This window comes from Netta rufina (assembly GCF_964035555.1).
Source record: "Netta rufina genome assembly, chromosome: 24".
In the NCBI taxonomy this organism is placed as follows: Eukaryota; Metazoa; Chordata; class Aves; order Anseriformes; family Anatidae; genus Netta; species Netta rufina.
Window position 1 is genome coordinate 1,178,200 of NC_140148.1, and position 17,289 is coordinate 1,195,488.

A 17,289-nucleotide genomic window follows, 5' to 3' on the forward strand; every position below is an offset into this window, starting at 1 on the left:
GGGGGGGACCGGGGCCGGTTCCCACGCCGCATCCCGGGGTCGCCGCATCCCGGCCAGGACCCGGCGGAGCGGGGCGAGGCGGGGGGGGGGGGGAGAAAAAGGGGAGGGGGCCGTTCCCGGGGCCGGCACCGACGGGAGGCGGCCGGGGGCGGCGGTGCCAGCTCGAGCCCTGCCCAGCTCCGGCTCCGGTTGGTGCCGTCGGACCCGGGGGGCGCGGCCACGGAGGGGCCGGTGCCGGTAAAGCGGCGGAGCGGCAGAAGGGGGGGGTCACCCCGCAGGATGGAGGGCCACCTGGCGCGGTGCAAGATCGTGGTGGTGGGGGACACGCAGTGCGGCAAGACGGCGCTGCTGCACGTCTTCGCCAAGGATTGCTACCCCGAGGTGCGGCGGGGAGGTGGTGGGGATGTTTGGTGGGGGGGGGGGGGACACGGCCGGGGCTCGGCTCGGCTCGGCTCGGCTCATCGTCCCTTCTCCTCCTCCTCCTCCTCCTCCTTCCCCCCCCCCCCCTTTAGAGCTACGTGCCCACCGTTTTCGAGAACTACACGGCCAGCTTCGAGATCGACAAGCAGCGCACCGAGCTCAACATGTGGGACACCTCAGGTGGGCTGCCCCCCCCCCGGGGAAAGGGGTCTCCAGTTGGGGGTGATGCTGCCCGGTCCTTGCTTGGGGTTTTTTTGGGGGTCCTCTGTTCCCTCTGCTCCGTGCTGGTGTAGCCTTTTCCTCCCCCTCCTCCCCCCCCCCGGGATGTTTCGGGGTTGGATTCGCATCTGTGCATCCCCGGCAGCGGTTGTGTAGGGCCACCGGTGAGCAGCAGCGAAACCAGTTTTGGGGTGGGAAGGAATGGGGAAGCCAAGCGAGGTGCAGCCGAGAGGGGAGACCTCGCCTCGGAGAGGAATGTGCTGTGGGAACGCGCCGGCCTTTCATCACTCTGCTCCCCAACAGAGCTTCTGGGCTGCTTTTGTTTTTTTCCCCTCTTGTTTTGGCTTCGCCTCTTCGTCTGCATCCGCAGCTGCGATGCCGCGGGGAGCCCTAGGCACGGCTGCCCCGGCCCCCCGAGACCCTTCCCAAACTTCACGCTGCGTTTCTGGGGAGGCGTGAACTGCTTGGTGCAGAGCTAATAAAAATATTGGCCTTTTAATTTACCTCTGGCAACCTCCTCAGAGTGCTGTGTACACACGGCGCGGCTCGGTGCTGGGCTCTGCCAGCGTGCATACATCGCAGGCTTGCTGATGCTCTTTCCCCATAATTTGTGGAGTCTTCATAACAAATGAAGTCTTCTCGGTGCTCAAGAGCAACAGTAAATTAAAGCATGACCTCTGACTTTTCTATGCTCGTGTACACTGAAATTCCTCGCTATAATTTTGCACCCGTCAAATTACAGCTGTAGGATCAGCAGAGGTCTACCTAGAGCAGTGGCTTTGCTGAGGCTTGGACTAGCTCTATCATGTAAAACGTGTTTGAGTCAGCTCTGGAGGCTTCCTGACCTGGGAGCCCTCACTTTTGCTGCTTTTATGCCCCGAGACAAAAAGGGATCTTTTGCTTTGCCTGCTGTGCTGCGAGCCCTGGTGATGCTGCCTCTCGGGGTGCTGGAGCAGGGGATGAGCCTCGGCTCCTGGAGCTTGGCAGGGTGCTGTGAGTGGAGCTCAGGATGGTGGCTGTGTGGTCGTTGCCTGCTGGATGGATCCTGCTGGGTTGGCGTGTCTGCATGAAGCCCCTCAGGTGCGGTACCCGCGATGCTGCCCTGCTCTGACCCTGAGCACCCGACTCCCGGCACAGCGGGAGTCACCGGGGTGCATCTGGGCACAACCCCGGGGCTGGGACATCCCAGGGGGGGTCCAACCTGGGGGCTTCTGCGGCTGCTGGGAAGGGCCTGGGTGGGGAATCTTTGTTCATTGCTGGGCCGCTCTGCTCCGAGTGCCTGCATTTCACGTGAGGAACTTCACCTTTGGAGAGTGCGGAAGCACGCTTGAGGCATTGTGTGTTTTTTAGGAATTCTCTGGAATATTTGGCTTTGATCTTACAAGTCTTAAAAGAAAAGGACATGATACAATGGCTTTAAAGCTGTGTATATGCATCTGATGCTGCTGTGCATTCATTTTTACCCTTTTCGACAAAAGATATGAGTTTGTCTAGTGTTGATCTCTATAGCCAAGAGGACACGGACTTTGATCCTTCCCCTTATGTAAAACGTAAGCCCTTTTTAACAGCTTTGCTGTGGATAGAGCTCAGTAGTTAGTTTTCCAGATCAATTCCCTTCTTTTGCAGCTCTAATTTTGAAATACACAGGAGCGGGTTCCTCAATAAACAGTCCTGCAAAGCAGCGCACGACAATTTCCTCCAGTAATCAAACTGACGTTTTTAGCTGCAGACTGCAGTCTGCTGCTGAATTTCCACCCTTCGGAGACGCTTGTAAACCACAGCTTTTTGGTAAAAGAAGTTTTTGTGCAACGGAAAATTGAACCAGCTGAGCCGAAGGGATTCTGCGTGGCTTAATTGCCCTCCTCGTGCAGGATGACAGGCGCTGGGGTGCGCTTTCCCTTGTCTCCGTGCTACCTGCTGTCTCTTTTTAGCAGCTTCACAGCCAGGGGCTCATTGTTTGTGCTAAATTCCACCCCAGCGGGAGCGGGAAGGGAGGCGCTGGGAATCTGCTCCCCTCCTTCTGTCAGGATCAGCCTTTACATCTTAAACACTCGCCACCTCTTAGATAAGTAATTGGAGCTGCAGGTCTCCAGGAATCAGCAGGCAGATCTGGGGACGGGGGAGCTGAGCGTTGATTCCTTCCCTCTGCAGCCTCGGTGGCAGCGGTTAGCGGCTCTGGAAGCTGCATGGGGTGAGCTGAGCATCACCCAGGCATGGGGGTGAGGGCAGGAGCCCTGGAAAACTGCCGTGCTGCAGCGCTCCCAGCCCGCCTGGCTGCTCCCAGGTCCTCTTGGTACTCCCCTCAAACTGGGATGTTGTCTCCTCCCGGGATGTGTAGCACTGGCTGGTGTTGGGAAACGCCGCCTTTCAGCCTGAATTTGCCCCTCCTGTGATGTTAGCAGATGGCAGGCGGGCTGGAAACCTAATTAGAGAAACATTGCCACTGGGAGGGTAGGAGTGATGGGGAACCAAATGGCTCCCACATTGTACTGGAACCCTGGATTTCCTCGAAGTGTCTTGTGACCATTTGCCCACTGATTAGTTTTTCCAAGGCTGGAGGGTGACTGTGGAGACTTCCCAGCACTGGGACTCCTCCTTGATAAGGGTGCCCTGCTCAGAGAGGGCAAGTGCAGGCTGAATTGCCTCGTGTCCAGGTGTCTGTCGGGGAGAAAAGTGAGGCAAGCGTGAGCCTGACCCTTCAGCATTCCCCTGCAGGTGCTGCTTGCGCTTTGGATTTCTCCCTCTTGAAGTCAGTCCCACCTCCAGGCCCAGTGTGAGAGCGCAGTTCCTCCAAGTGCCATTTTCCAGTGCGCTGGGGATGTCCCATCCCTCCCTTCCTCCTGAAAGCCTGTTCTACCTGCCATTTCCTAAAGCCTCTGTTAAAAAGCAATTTGACATCTCGGTGTGCAAGAGCGGGGTGTGGAGGAGACAGAGTTCGGGCTCTGACGGGCTCCTCTCATCGGCCATGTGAAGGACATGGTGCTTCGCCACCCTGCATGTCCCCATTCTGGCAAATTCTTTTCTGTTGACCCAACAGCGCTTGACAGAGAAACAACTTCTCTGCACGGCTCATGGAGGTGTGGGGAAGCACCAGTCCGACCAGATGCCTGCTGGCTGGGGAGTGCAGCTCCCAGGGGGCCGGGTGCCTGCTGGATACTGGGTGCCCTTGCAAGGTGCGGGCTGGGCAGGCTTCTGAGCAATGCACCAACTAATTCCCCATGTGAGCAGCACCTTTTGCTGGTTCACCTTTATTTCATTTTTTCCTTGGTGCGCTTTTTGCTGATGCACCGTTATTTATTTTTCAGCATGGTGCACCTTTTGCTGGTGCAGGACCTGGTGCAGAGGAGAGGTGTCTGTGCCAGTGGCTTACGGGGCTGGTGCTGTGTGTGTGCTCATTGCCATCTTCCAAAGCTGCTGGAGAGGACTTTTCTCCCCTCCGAGCACTGCCATTCACCTCAACCTGCCCCGGTTAAAGCAGTGCCTCTCTGCCCACTCCGTGCTGCAGCTCACGGCGGGGGACTCGCACGGCTGCCAGGCTTTTGCTGGGACTTGTGTCTCTTAAGCAGATGCGCTTTCAAGACAAGAATAACACTGGGAGTCGCTAATCCCTCCCCGCCTCCCTCTTTGCCTGAGCTCAGCAAACAGTCTGCCTTGGTAGGGCTGTGTGGGAACCGCCAGGCTCCGATAACAGCCCCTTCGTTAGGGGAACTACCCAGGAATGTTGATGAGATTAGAGAGCTGAAAGGGGCTGACTTTAGCAATGGCATCTCCATGGATGCTGGGACCGGATTCCCAGCGCGCGGCTCCGGGATTGCCATGGCTGCCTCTTCCCAAGAGCAAGAGCAAGCTCAGCCTTGGGAAGAGTTCAATGCCACGGGCACTCTGAGGCAGAGAAAAATGTGGAGCTGCCCTTTCCCTACCAAAATAGCTCCTCCCATGCTCCCCGTTGAGGCTGGGAGCCTCAAACCGGCATACTTGTCTTCTGCCTCAGCACAAAGACATAGTTAAGCCTAAAAATATGTGCAGCTGGGTCACATTCTCAGGCAGGTCAGGAACCAGTTGGACAGAAGTTGAAAGAGTTGCAGCAGAAACGGCAGCAGAAATGCTTACGCCGGAGTGGGTGGAGGCTGGAGCTGAGGAGATGTGACATGATGGGACAGGACAGGACAGGACAAGACACGATAGTCCCTGGGGGACTGTCGGGCCGGGCTGGGCATGGTGCGGGTGCTGCATGGCACAGAGATGAAGGCTGCTGCTCCTGTGCCTCCCTGCAGCGAGGCAGCATCCATCCCTTGTCCCCCAGACCTTTTTGGGGTCCTGGGGGGATCCTGGGGCTGTTTTAACACCCATCAAGCAGCAGCTCCTTAGCCAGGTGGTCACATAAACCAATTTGCAGAAGATCCCCAGAGGAGGGACTCTTGCCCTGTCCTTGGCACATGGTGGCTCGCCTTTCCGATAGCTGTCACCCACTTGGCACCTGGGTGCCCCTCACGGTGCCTCAGGGAGGCTGCTGGGGACACTTGTTGGCGGGGACAGCACCAGAGGAGCCGGTCGGTGCTGTGCCCCCGGCCCTGTACTTGCGGTGGGGACCTGGGCGCAGCTTTCCTCCTGCCCCAGATCCCAAAGATAAGATCAGCACCCGATTAAACGTCACGCGTGTACAGGCCCAGCCTTCCCTGTGGGGAGAAACCTTATCTGGCAGACGAGCAGCCGGGGAGGGATCTGCTGCTTGTGCACGGCAAACTGGAAATGTGCAGCATTGCATAAAGATAATTGTGCTCGCTCAACCCTCGGCTGTGTTCCCCAAAGCACGTGGTGGCTGGGCTGTGGGAATCGGTTGCCACTCCTAGTCCTTGTTGTATCCTGTAGAAGGGGTTCCAGGCAGCCTGTGGCAATGCCAGCCGCCCTTGTGACGTGACGAAAGGGCCAAGAAGGAACTTCTGGTTCCCGTTTGCCTCTTGTGTTGGCTGCTGGTTCCTAGTGTCATCCCCAGCAGCCTTGTGTGGATCCAGGGCCGGGCACTGGGGCTGTGCTCCCGTCCCAGGACGTGGTGGTGCTGCCTTGGAGAGGCCACCGGGGACTTCAACAGGGAGCCTCCACCGCTGCCTCCAGATCACCAGTGTGAGGGTCTGCAGAGGGGCCCAGAAATGTCACCTCAGCCCCTCCAAACACCCTTCCCTTCATCCTGACCACATCCATCCTGAAGAAACGCCAGCTGGGCTGCTTAGCAATCTGCTGTTGTTGTTTTTTGTGTGTGTGTGTGCATCACAAGAGCAAGGTGCAGAGAGGTTAATTGTCCAAGCTGGTTAGCTGCTGTTGCAGTCATGCACTTTCCAGACGATTGCTTGCTCCATGTCATGGAACCATTTCCTCCTCTCCTGGACTTAAGAGGTTTGCAGTTGTGTTGCACAAGCAAAGAAACATCGCGGCGCAGCCATCAGGAAAGCTTCCATCAGAGTCCTGGGGTGATGGCCGTGCTGTCTGATCCATGTCCCTCAGAGATCTGTGCTGTGGGGCTCCCTCTGCTGCTTTTTGTCCCCCTCCAGCTTGGGTGGGATGCTCCACGTCCCCTTTTAGCCACCTCCCCTCTGGCAGGCAGGGCTTCATTCCTCTGGCAAAGGGTAAATCCTTTCTGAACCCTTGCCCATGAGGAGGGCAGAGTCCCTCGTTATGGCACAGCCCGCCCTCGGAGGGGCTTCTGAAGGGGCTGGGCTGCTGAAAGCTCTTTGGAGATGATGGAAATGACCCCTCCAGGAGAGAAACCACCGCTGGCTTTGCCTTGCTGTGCTGCTGCTGCAACACGAGAGAGCTTGGTGCTGGCCAGGACACTTCATCAGCCTGGCACATCACAGCCTCTCTGTGCAGGGGGGGCTGGCTTGTGGGTGTTTGACTCTGTTTCACTCAGCCTCGTGCTCCCTTCAGTCTCTAATGTCACTAATTACTTCTGCCTTTGGATCTGCGACCCCTGGGTTGTTGGGTTCTGGCTTCGGCCCGCGGTGCTGTCAGCGCCGCTGCTGTGTCTCGGGGTTTGTCAGCAGGGCTTTAATTCCTGCCTCTTCCCCTCGTCGCTGGGACGGACTCTACCAAGCACTGCGTTAGTGTCAGAAATGTGGGCTTTGTGTCAGTGGGGTCGGCAATTCCTCTCCTCCTCCTGTGGTCAGGCAGGGGCAGGAACCCTCAGGCGGTGAGCCCTGCTGGCAGGGACCAAACAGGACCAGGCCCCAAAGAGACCCAGCCCCAAAACAGAACCAGGCCCCAAACAGAAGCAGTCGCTGGTTTGCTTGCAGGGCACAGGGTCTGGTTTCACCCTGGGAGGATGAAGCTCTTTGAACGCTGCCCTTGCGAAGGCGCCGAGATGTTCAAGGCAGGAGCTGAGCCCACAGAGCTCATGGGTCTTTGGAAGCGAGTGGTGGTCCTCGAGCAACCCCTTGTTGGAGGGGGCCTGGGCGGGTCTGTAGTGGCTGAAGAGGGGGTTTTGGGGTCTGGCTGTCCTGTATAGAATCCGTGTTCTGGCTCGGTCACCTCCTGAAGCTGCATCATCCCAAATGGGTGTCCCGTCCTCCTCCGGAGAGCTCCTGCACACAGCCCGTGACCTGCCTGGTTCCCAGCGGTGCTGGCTGGGCTTTTGTAGGGCCAGGCTGAGCTGAGTGACCATGGAATAACAATTTCTTTCATAGTCTGTCCCCAGGAGGATAAATGGATGGGGCATGACCCTCGGGGCTGTTTAACTGCTGCTCTCAAGAGATCCCTGAGGCTGAATTCCTCTTTTCCCCTCTACTGCAAACTCTGCCATTGTTTCCCTGGGCTTATTTCCCCTTTTGCAGCAATGGGGAAATATTTCTGGGTGACTCCGTGCCCTCTCGTTGCATCTGCAGAGGAAATGGCAGCTCTGAAGCATCCCGGGTGTCTCAGAGAAGCAGCTGGGATTTTTGCAGGCTCACCATGGGGACTGGGCTCTTTCCTTGCCCAGGGTGTCTGGGACAGCTGCCACTTCTGTCTCTCCCATTCACTGTCAGGTTTTCAATCCAGCATTTTTATGCTTTGCCCCCGGGAGGAGACAATAGCTGGGCTGTTCCGTGGGACATGCGCCTTTCTCATGCAGATGCGCTGCCTGCACATGGGGTGGGGAGCCCAGGGATGTCCCCCTCCCCAGTTCAGCCTCCCTGGAGGGGCTGGGCAAGGGACAGGGGCGAGGGGCACTGCTGCCCACCCGCTGCAGTCCCCATCACAGCTTTCTGCACCCGCTGCAGTGGGGTTATTCCTCCTGTGCGAATGGCTCAGACGTACCTCTTTGGTCTTAAAGGTGTGGTATAAATAAAATATGTTATTATTATTAACACCTTCATCATCATCTGCCCTGGCAGAGGAGCAACTAATCATGGAAGCTGTCAAATTCACCGGCACCTTGTGTAATATTAACGTGCCTGGGGGAACTCCCATGGGGAATGCCCATGGGGATGGGTCGGGAGCTGCCCTGGTCCCACCCTGCCCAGCCTGAGGAGGTGGAAAGGGGGCTCGGAGCCATGTCCCTGCGTGCACAGCCCCTGCCTGCAGCAAGCAGTCACCCAGATAAATTTCCCTGCAACACAAGCCACGTGGAGATGCGAATTGCCAGCCAGAAAGCCCTGCAGAAGCTGCTGGGTTCCTGGGGATAAAGCTTTGGCTGAACCAGGCTTTGTTTCAGGGACTTCAGAAAGCCGGGCAGGATTTCTGCTTCCTTCTGCAAGGGACATTCTTGGCACTGCGGGCGGCACGGGGAGCGAGCCCTCTGAGACAAGTGAGATGCTGAAAAATTTGGCCTTGGCAGCGCCCTGGTGTGCTCAGCCCGAGCTGCCGGGGGGCTCCTTGCGGGTTTGCTCTCCTGGTTTGCAGCGCGCTATTGTGGGGTGGGGGGTGCCCGTGTGGGGAGGCTCATTATCTCCCGGAACAGCTAATAAGGAACAAATGAAGATGAACGCCGGGTTGGTATGGATGAAACAGCAAATTTCAGTCCTCTGCCTGAGAGCAGCGTCCCCGGGTCCCAGCGCCAGGCACTCGGAGGGGCTGCCAGCTGATAAGAAAGAGGAGCTATTCATGGCTGCACCCGCCCCTGAATTTCAGACAATTATTTTTAAGCTGTTTTTGGTGTCTGGCTCGCTCCAGTTTTCTCTCTTTAATCACGAACAGATGCACATAGGTCCTGTTTTCTTGCAAACCTGGGTGCCAAGTGGGAGAATGACTCATGCAGCACAGGAAGGCTGGATCTGCAGGCACACGAGCCTTGGGTGCCTGTGTGTTCGGAGGTGCCAGACTGCGGGGCTCTAGGGTGTCTTGCTGGAAGAGCTGAAAGGCATTGAGTGCTCGGAATCGATAAAGCCAGACACCTGGAGTTGTGGGAACCGAGGCTTTTGTGTTTGGGTTGTGTTTTTAATTGCTGTGCTTGATGACAAAGTAATAGAGGCAAAAGCTAGAAAAATAATCGACCAAGGAGAATTCCCTGATTCAGCAGAGACATCTCCAAAGAAAGCTGAGGGCGGTGGGATTCTGGAGCTCAGCAGCTTCCCAGCAGTGCTGGACACACTGACCACGCTGAGCATCAGTCTCCTGGGGTGGGGAAGGGCCATGAGCACTGGTGTTTTTCAGCTCTCAGAGCTGGGTTGAGCTACCAGTGATGGTGCTGGGGCCGTTCCTGCACCCCAGAGCTGGGAGCAGCAAGTTAAAGCACAGGGAAGCAATTCTGAGCTCATGAAGCAAACGATGCTCTCGAACTGGGGCAGCTCTTCCCTCCCCTCCTCCTGCCAGAGGGGTTTGGGTTTTGTTCCAGCAGCTGCTGGGTGGTGGCCCTGCGTGTCCTGGCACTGGTCTGGGGCTCATGGGACAAGTGGGGACCAGAGAGGGGCCGTGCTCCAGGCGCTGCAGGCTCTGCGCCGGCGGAGCCGGTGACGTGCCGAAGGAAGCAGCAGGTTGCTACGATACAGTTTGCCGTAGCAATGTCTGCGCTGAAAGGAGCCAAAACCACCTCTACAAAAGGAGCATTCCTGGGCTGGGAGGGGGGCGGATTTATCTGCAGTGTTTATGTAAAGCGGAGGAGCTGCAGGGAGAGGATGTGCGTGGGAACGCTTCCCTCCCGCCTGGGGCAGGGGCAGAGCCTGGGGCAGATCCCCTGGTGTGCATGGGGAAAGGGCATGGCTCCGATAAAGGGTCTGGCAGTTTTAAGCACGCAGAGCCGTGCTGGATCTCGCATCCCACCCGGCAAATATGCACTGTTAAGGAGACTGCAGGCTCAGTCCAAAGGAGAGCTCGGTGCTGCCTCGGAAAGCAGCCACTGCTTCGCTGGGCACGGGGTCACCTCGCCCACAGGATGCCAGTTCTGCCCGTCACGAGCTGAAGCATCCTGAGCCTGAAGCAAGGTCAGAGGTCTCCAGGGCCCCTCCTGCCCTAGCCTGCATCCTCCATCCCTGCGTTGGCCAAGGCACCGCAGGCGCTGGCTCGTCCCCGTGCACGGAGAGTGACTTTCCCTCGAGGAAGAGGGCTGGGCTCTGCAGAGGTCACAGCCTGGTTCTGCTGTGCTGGATCCCGCTGCTTCTCTTCCCAGAGACTTTGCAGGGACAAAGAGCCAAGCTGTGGCTTCTCCTGCTGATGGGTGCCAGGGGTGCAGGTGCCCCTGCTGCAGCAGCATGGCAGGGTGCAGCTGGGTGACCCCACAGCTGGGTGTCCCCACAACTGGCTTTGTTGTGAATCCCAAAACACATCAAGTGCTGGGTGCTTGCTCTGCGAGCAGCGTGGGGCTGCATGGTCACTGCAGGATGGTGCTGGGGCCGTGCACCGTGGAGATGCCACTGGTGGCTCTCCCCAGCATCCTGCTATGAGCTCGGCACAGGGAGGGCGAGTGGCCGGACCCCACGGCAGGGAATCCACCCGTCCTCCTCTGATGCCACCCCCGGAAGATTCCCATCCTCCTGGCGACACCAGCCACTGTCACTCGTGGTTCTTCAGGTGCTGACCTCCAGCACGGGGCCGTGGGACAAGGACTGGGTGCTGCACCCTGTGCCGGGCTGGGAAGCGTGGGGCCGGATCCTTCCCGTGGGGCCGGGGCAGGAAACGCCTCCGGTGCCCCCAGCCTGCTTCCGAGGAGGCCGATCCAACAAGGAGCCCGGTGTCTCTGCTTCCCCTTTTCATAAATAAGCAGCTGTTTCTCATCCCCGCAGGAAGTTTGAGCCATTGTAAAGCCAAATATAAAACCGAGAGAGTGTTTTTAAGCAGCGATGAGCTGATTGCTCCATTACTGGTTAGTGAGGCATTTACAATCACGCACAGAATGCGCTTCAAATAAAAACATTATGGGACAAAGGCTTTAATGCCTGAAATTCACAGTGAAGGTGCGTGTGTGTGTGTGTGTGTGTGCATGGCAGCGCTGTGCAGGATTCAGCCCGGGCTCTCTGCCTGCTCACTGAGAAATCCTGCAGAATACAGAATCATCCCCTCCAATTTACAGCTTGCTCACCACCAAATCCTGGCACATCTTTCATGCACCAAAAAAAAAAAAAAAAAAAAAGAAAAAAGAATCTGCCTGATATTTTCCAGCATAAATCCAGCAAAATGCAGGGTGTTTTTTTTGTTGTTGTTTGTTTGTTTTTTACCTGTCTTAAACTCTCGCAGTCTTTGTGAGCAAGCTCCCCTGTATAAAGACATTGAGAGAGGATAAAAAATAGCAGCAGCCTTCCTTGTGGCCTGCCTTCTCTCAGCTACACCTTCCTGCCGTTCCTACAACAGCAACTGCATGACAAGTGATGGGATCGGTGTGCAAGCGGTGGAGGGAGGCATGTGCTGCTCTACGGCACCACAGCCCTTTCCTTTCCTTTTTCCAAGCTGCCTTTCCTTTCTCTTGCATGCCAGGTGCTCACATGTGCTGATGGCCCCAGTCCTAAGGGACCTGCGGGGAGCCCCGCTGGTGTGAGAAACAAAATTGTAGTTTTGCAATAGAAGGTGTTTTTGCAGTGGAAAACCCCACTAACCTTGCGTATTCAGAAGTGATTGTGCAGGCATGACAGTGGCATCGCAGCGGGGAGTATGTTAAGCAGATAAGGGGAAGGTCCCGCTGTCCCAAAATGAGGAGGATAGCTGAGAAACACAGGATGAGCAGTGTGAAATCGGGAAAAACAAAAATCACGGGTCCTTTAGTCACAAGAGAAGGAAAAAAAAAGGAAAAGGAGAAATTAACGGTTGGTCAAATCAAATTGTAGCTGTGGTATTCAGCCAGAGAGGAAACAGGGGAGAAATCAGGTATCGGGTACTAGGGGATATGAGGTTAGGATAAAGTTTTACTGGGTGCTCCTGCTTGTAGGACGCCCAGCATTGCAATCACGGATAAAACAGCTTCCCAGAAGGTCCTGTCAGAAGAAAATGACTGCGATTTTTTCTCACACCGGGTAGCGAGCAGCCCATGGATGGCACTTGCTGCTCACCGCTCTCCTTTCCGCAGGCTCAGCCTACTACGACAACGTGCGGCCCTTGGCGTACCCGGACTCGGACGCGGTGCTCATCTGCTTTGACATCAGCCGCCCTGAGACCCTGGACAGCGTGCTCAAGAAGGTGAGTGCCCGCTGGGTCCGGGCTGCTGGGATGGAGCCCCGGCGTTTTTGCCACCAGGGCAAAAAGCTCCCTTGGCTGGAGTTCTCCTGCGGGTGCTGCCCGTGGGCTGTAGTGGAAAGTGAGGGATTTCCCCCTGCAAGGAGCCCCATGAGTGATGCAGCCCATGGCAGCGCACTTGTGGGGTCTGTCTGCGTGCACACATGAAATATGGGGGCAGGGAGAGATGTAGGGCATCGGTTCTGCTCCTCGTGAAGCCCCCGGGGAGCGGCGTGCATCCCTCGCCACCAGTCCACGTGCTGGGAGTGGGAAGCGGCCCCTGGTGCCAGCAGGGAGCTCGTTTTGCTGGCTGTCCTCTCAGTTTGGCCTCTGCCCCCTCCAAAAAAAAAGGCAGCAGTCGGTTCCCTGCAGCTCGCCAACGGGAACAATGAGCTGTGGCACTGAACTTCAGCTTGTGCTGAAGCATTGGCCTCCTCCTCAGCTGCTGGCGGGGCTGAGAGGTGGCTCTGGGGACAAGGGGACAAGGGGACAAGGGGACAAGGGGAAAGGACCCTCGGGGTGGCTTGCCCAAGGCACCCAGCTCAGGGGCAAGCACCTTTCATGGGGCTGGAAGCTTTCGCTGCTCGACTTGGGAGCCAGCAGGATGAGAACACAGGCAAATCACCCGTCCCCTAATGAGATGCAAGCCCACCAGTAATTAGTGGGGCTTGGGCTTTATCGATGGCTCTGCATGCTCCTCGTGCGAGCCTGCTCTGCTCGCTGCAAGTTCTTCCCCGTGCAGCCTCGCAGCTGCTCCCAGCACCGTTAGCAATGCGTTTCTGATATGGTGACTTAAATTAAGCCCTGAATCACAGGGGATTTCTTAAGTGTCTCTGAGCAGATGCCTTGTTTCCTTTGGTGCAGGCTCACAGCCTATGGAGGCGAGGTGAATTCCTAAGGCACCATGAAGTTGAAATGGGTTTTAGCTGCCGTTATCAGGCGAATGAAGAGAATAACTCTCCCTATTCAAGCCGTGGGCAAACATGCTGGTTCAGCAGGGGAAATTTTTATTATTGTTGCCCTTCTGCTGCCTGGCTCGCCTGTATGGTCGAAGGGAAGGAGCCGCCTGAGAGCAAACAGCATCTCCTTTCACACAAAGAGGGTGTTCAAGGAGTGGCACCTCTGCTCTGACACGGCCGGGTGGTGCAGCAAACCTCGGCACGGCGTCAGTCTTGTGAAAAGAGGGGTCACGGCTCCGTCCGTAGCCTAGGGACCCCGTTACAGACAGCCTGCTGAGAACAGACCCTACAGCTCCATTTCTGCAGGGATTTTCATCCTTCGGGTGAATGAGGGTGTTTGAATTCCTGCTCCAAAGGAACTGCAGCATCCTTTTCATGCGGCTTTTTTGGGGCACGCTGCTGGGGCAGTGGGGACACGTGGCATTCCTGGCAGACAATGTCCCCAGCAGGGAAGGGGGCTGTGGGAAAGACTGGAGCCCATCTCGTGGTGGAAAACGTATTTTTTTTTCTCATTTTGCGGTTGCTTCGGTCTGACATTGCTTGAGTGAAACTTGTCCTTCTTGGCCCTTCCTTTCCCCACCGGGTTCTGGATGCTTGCCTGCGGTTTGGGTTTTCTTCCCCTTCCAATTGCTTGGGGTATTTGCCCAGTGGTCATGCAGCGTGGCAGGCATTGCTAGCTCCAAGTGACATCTTTAGCTGGTGACAGCCTCTATTTGACATCTGCCTGCTGCTGGAGCTCTAAAAGGTACCTCCAACGTGAAGGAAGTGGATGTTTGCCCTGGCCTTCTCCTTCCCTCGCTTCAATCCTTTATTCCCCTGGCTGGAGCTGTGCTCTGAATGCCTTAATGCCCTTAACATGTGGCTCCCAAGAACAAATAACGAGCGTGCTGTGCAGGCAGCTCCCCACTGAGTGGGACTCAGGAGGTCCCCCAAAGTGACCCACGGAGTCCCAGACCCGTGCACCAGGCCGTGCAGTCGTTATTTTTCCATATTCATACCCAGGAGGGGTCTCCAGTGGCTCAGCGCAGGGGACTGCGGCTTGGATGCAGCAGGTTTGCAGCAAGTGAGCATAAAGTTAGCTGAGAGGCACCCTGATGTGCCCATCCTCGCCTGGGGCACTCATTAAGGTGCCCTGACGAGCTAATTAGCCTCCAAACAGCTGTGACCCCAGGTTGGAAAAGCCGTGCACAGCTCCAGCAAGCAGTGGGGTGGCTACAGGGGGCAGCCCTGGTGAACCCCAGCTGGTGGGACCCCAGGAGCTGTGCAGGGCATCAGAAGGGCTTTGGGAACATCGAGCTGAGCCCCTGCCTTTGTCATCCCAACCTAGGCTCCTCTGAAGGCTGTCAGCACTAAGCAGAGCCTCTGCTACAGCCGAGCACCTTCTCTCTCTTGTCTCCGCTGCAGTGGCAAGGGGAGACTCAGGAGTTCTGCCCCAACGCCAAGATCGTGCTGGTGGGCTGCAAGCTGGACATGAGGACGGACCTGAACACGCTGCGGGAGCTTTCCAAGCAGCGCCTCATCCCCGTCACGCACGAGCAGGTGGGTTTCGGCGGCCACCTGTCCCCACAGGGCTCAGCGGGTGCTGGGGACGTTCCCTGGGGACCTCCTAGGACAAGGAGGCTCAGCACCAAAGGACCCTCTGTGGGTTTTGGGGACTGCTGCAGGGACACGGGTTCTGGAGCTGGGCTTGGCTGTGCCGAGCTGGTGACAGTCCTGGAGAGGGGGCTCCGGGAGGGAGCGGAGGATGCTCCTGGCAGGGTGCTGAGGTTCTTAACCCCCCATTTCTGTTCCTCCCCACCTCTCCGGGCCGCAGGGCAGCGCGCTGGCGCGGCAGATCGGGGCGGTGGCGTACGCCGAGTGCTCCTCCAAGGTGTCAGAGAACAGCGTGCGGGACGTCTTCCACGTGACCACGCTCGCCTCCGTCAACAGGGTGCACAAGAACTTGAAGCGCTCCAACTCCAAGCGGGGACTGAAGCGGGCGTCACAGATGCCCGGCAGGACGGACTTACTGAACGACACGGAGATCAGGAAAGACCGAGCCAAGAGCTGCTCCATCATGTGAAAAACAGGGCTGTAAATAACGTGTGTGTGTTTTGTCCATTTTGTACAGTTAAGCGGCCAAGACCAGGGCACGGCGCTGGCTGCGGGAGCCAGCCTGCCTTTCCGAAGCCTTTCTCGGTCTCCGTAGGGCCGAGCAAAGGTCCCAGCTGCAAACCGGGGTGCGGGAGGCACCCCCCACCGCGGAGACCCCTGGGTCGGCTGCCGCTGTGCTGATTGCTTGGGGTAAAGGAACCACTTGGCAGAGGAGCGTTCGGGTGCTGCGAGGTCCGCGGTCGGGTGGAACAGAGCAAAAGGGAGCGATGCTGCGTGCGTGCCGCCCTCCCGTCCCCACGGCCCAGCCTCCGAGTGATGATACACGGACGGCACGGGGTAGGGGGAGCTCGGTGGGACCTGGGCTGGAGGCTGGGAGGGGGGAACCGCGGGCAGCAGGGGGATCAGGAGACGGTCCTCTTTCCATCTGCCTTTAGAAGTGGTGTTTGAGCTGGTGCTGCCTGCAGCTGGGCTGGATGGGGAGCCCCCAAGGAAGGTGCAGGGCTGGGGGAGGCTCCTAAATGTGGTGAGGCACCACAGCAGGCCCCCTCCTGCAGAGAATGTAGATAGGCATCCCTGCTCATGGTGCTCTAGATACTTGAACTCCCATCAAACTGCAGCGGCGTGGATCTGGCTGCAGGGTCTGTCCCCCCGTAGATGCATCCTGAGAATCGTGGTTCCCTTCAGCAAGCAAATGCCGCTCGGGAAATGGTGGCCCAGCTGCTGCCAGCCTGGATCCTCATCGGGCTGCTCCCTGCCGCGGGCAGGCACGCCACCAGGCCCGTGGCTTCCCCAAAAGCTGACTGCAATAACAGCCCATGTCCTGCTCCCCTGCCCGTTTCCAGCTGCAGATTGTGTTGCATGGTGCCGTGTTTGTCTGCTACAGGTACCCAAAAGGACTGTACGCGTCCCTGCACCCCGGCCCCCGCCGTGGCAGCGGGAGGGCAGGTGCCCCCTGCCCCTGCTGTACAGCCTGCTGCTGCCAACACCTCTCATTGCTTCTGCTGCTGCCCTCTCTAAATGCCTTTGACTACAGTGTTAGCCTTGACCTAATGTCACATAGACACTTTATGGAAAAAAAACAAAAAACAAAAAAAAATCTGCTCCATTGCCAGTTCCAGCTGTGTCAGTGGGCTACAGAAAACAAATAAACATCGTTGGAAAATGCACAGTGCTTGACTCTGTTCGTTTTTAATAGTCAAATAGTTATCCTCTCCAAAAGCCTTCCTGCCTAACTTCTGTTTGTATCCCCATGGCTCTCTCCAGCTCTTGAAATACACTCGTGCACACTTGAGCGGCAAATGCAGAGGCCTTAGCTGCGTGCAGTCATTTGGGAGTGAAAACACCTGCCTCGAACAACCTCTCACTCCATCCTGAATCCTCCGATACCAGGCAGCATTTGCAGCTTGTCTGTGCCCGATGCCCCAGTCTGAGCTGACGGGAGATGCCCCCGTCCTCGCTGTGCCACGAGCTGCAAGCGAAGACGGTTTTTGGCTTAGTATTTTGTGTCTCCTCTCCCACCCAGGGCTCAGCCTTCAGCTGCACCGTGGAGGCTGTTCAGGAAACTGGAGTGGCTGAGTTACCAGCACGAGAAAAGCCCAAGAGGTGACTGAATGCTCTTGTGCTTGATGTGAGGTGCAAGAAAAAAGGACTGGAGCAAGGTGCTGTGCCAGGAGCAGCCCTCAGCACCACCATTGCTTTCTCTTGCTCTGCAGTGTCCCCGGAGCCTTTATAACCACTGTTAGGGACCAAAGCCATGCCCCTGCTCCATCAGAAGCAACTGGTGGCTCACAAGTGTCACCACCAAGTCCTTTACCTGCACACGTTTGTCCTCATTGTTCTTGTGTTATAATTGCTGTCTTCCCTCCCTCCATGTAAGCACAACTGTGTTTGGCAAGCACTCTCCCCTTTCCTATCATCCAGCATCTTTTGGGCTCAAACCGCTTTTGAATTTAATCTGTCCATCTCTACAAATGCAGTTTCTGGTCCGCTG

At 57.1% G+C, this 17,289-nt stretch overlaps 1 protein-coding gene across 1 annotated transcript; it reads left to right on the forward strand.

Moving 5' to 3' along the window:
* Window positions 1-279: 279 nt before the first annotated feature.
* RND2 (Rho family GTPase 2) lies at window positions 280-15,267 on the forward strand (the record flags this gene model as incomplete). The annotated part of the gene is made up of 5 exons (XM_084301050.1): window positions 280-381; window positions 513-600; window positions 12,101-12,210; window positions 14,610-14,744; window positions 15,019-15,267. The coding sequence occupies 5 exons, from the start codon at window positions 280-282 to the stop codon at window positions 15,265-15,267; spliced, it is 684 nt and encodes a 227-aa protein (XP_084157176.1).
* Between the last annotated feature and the right edge of the window lie 2,022 nt (window positions 15,268-17,289).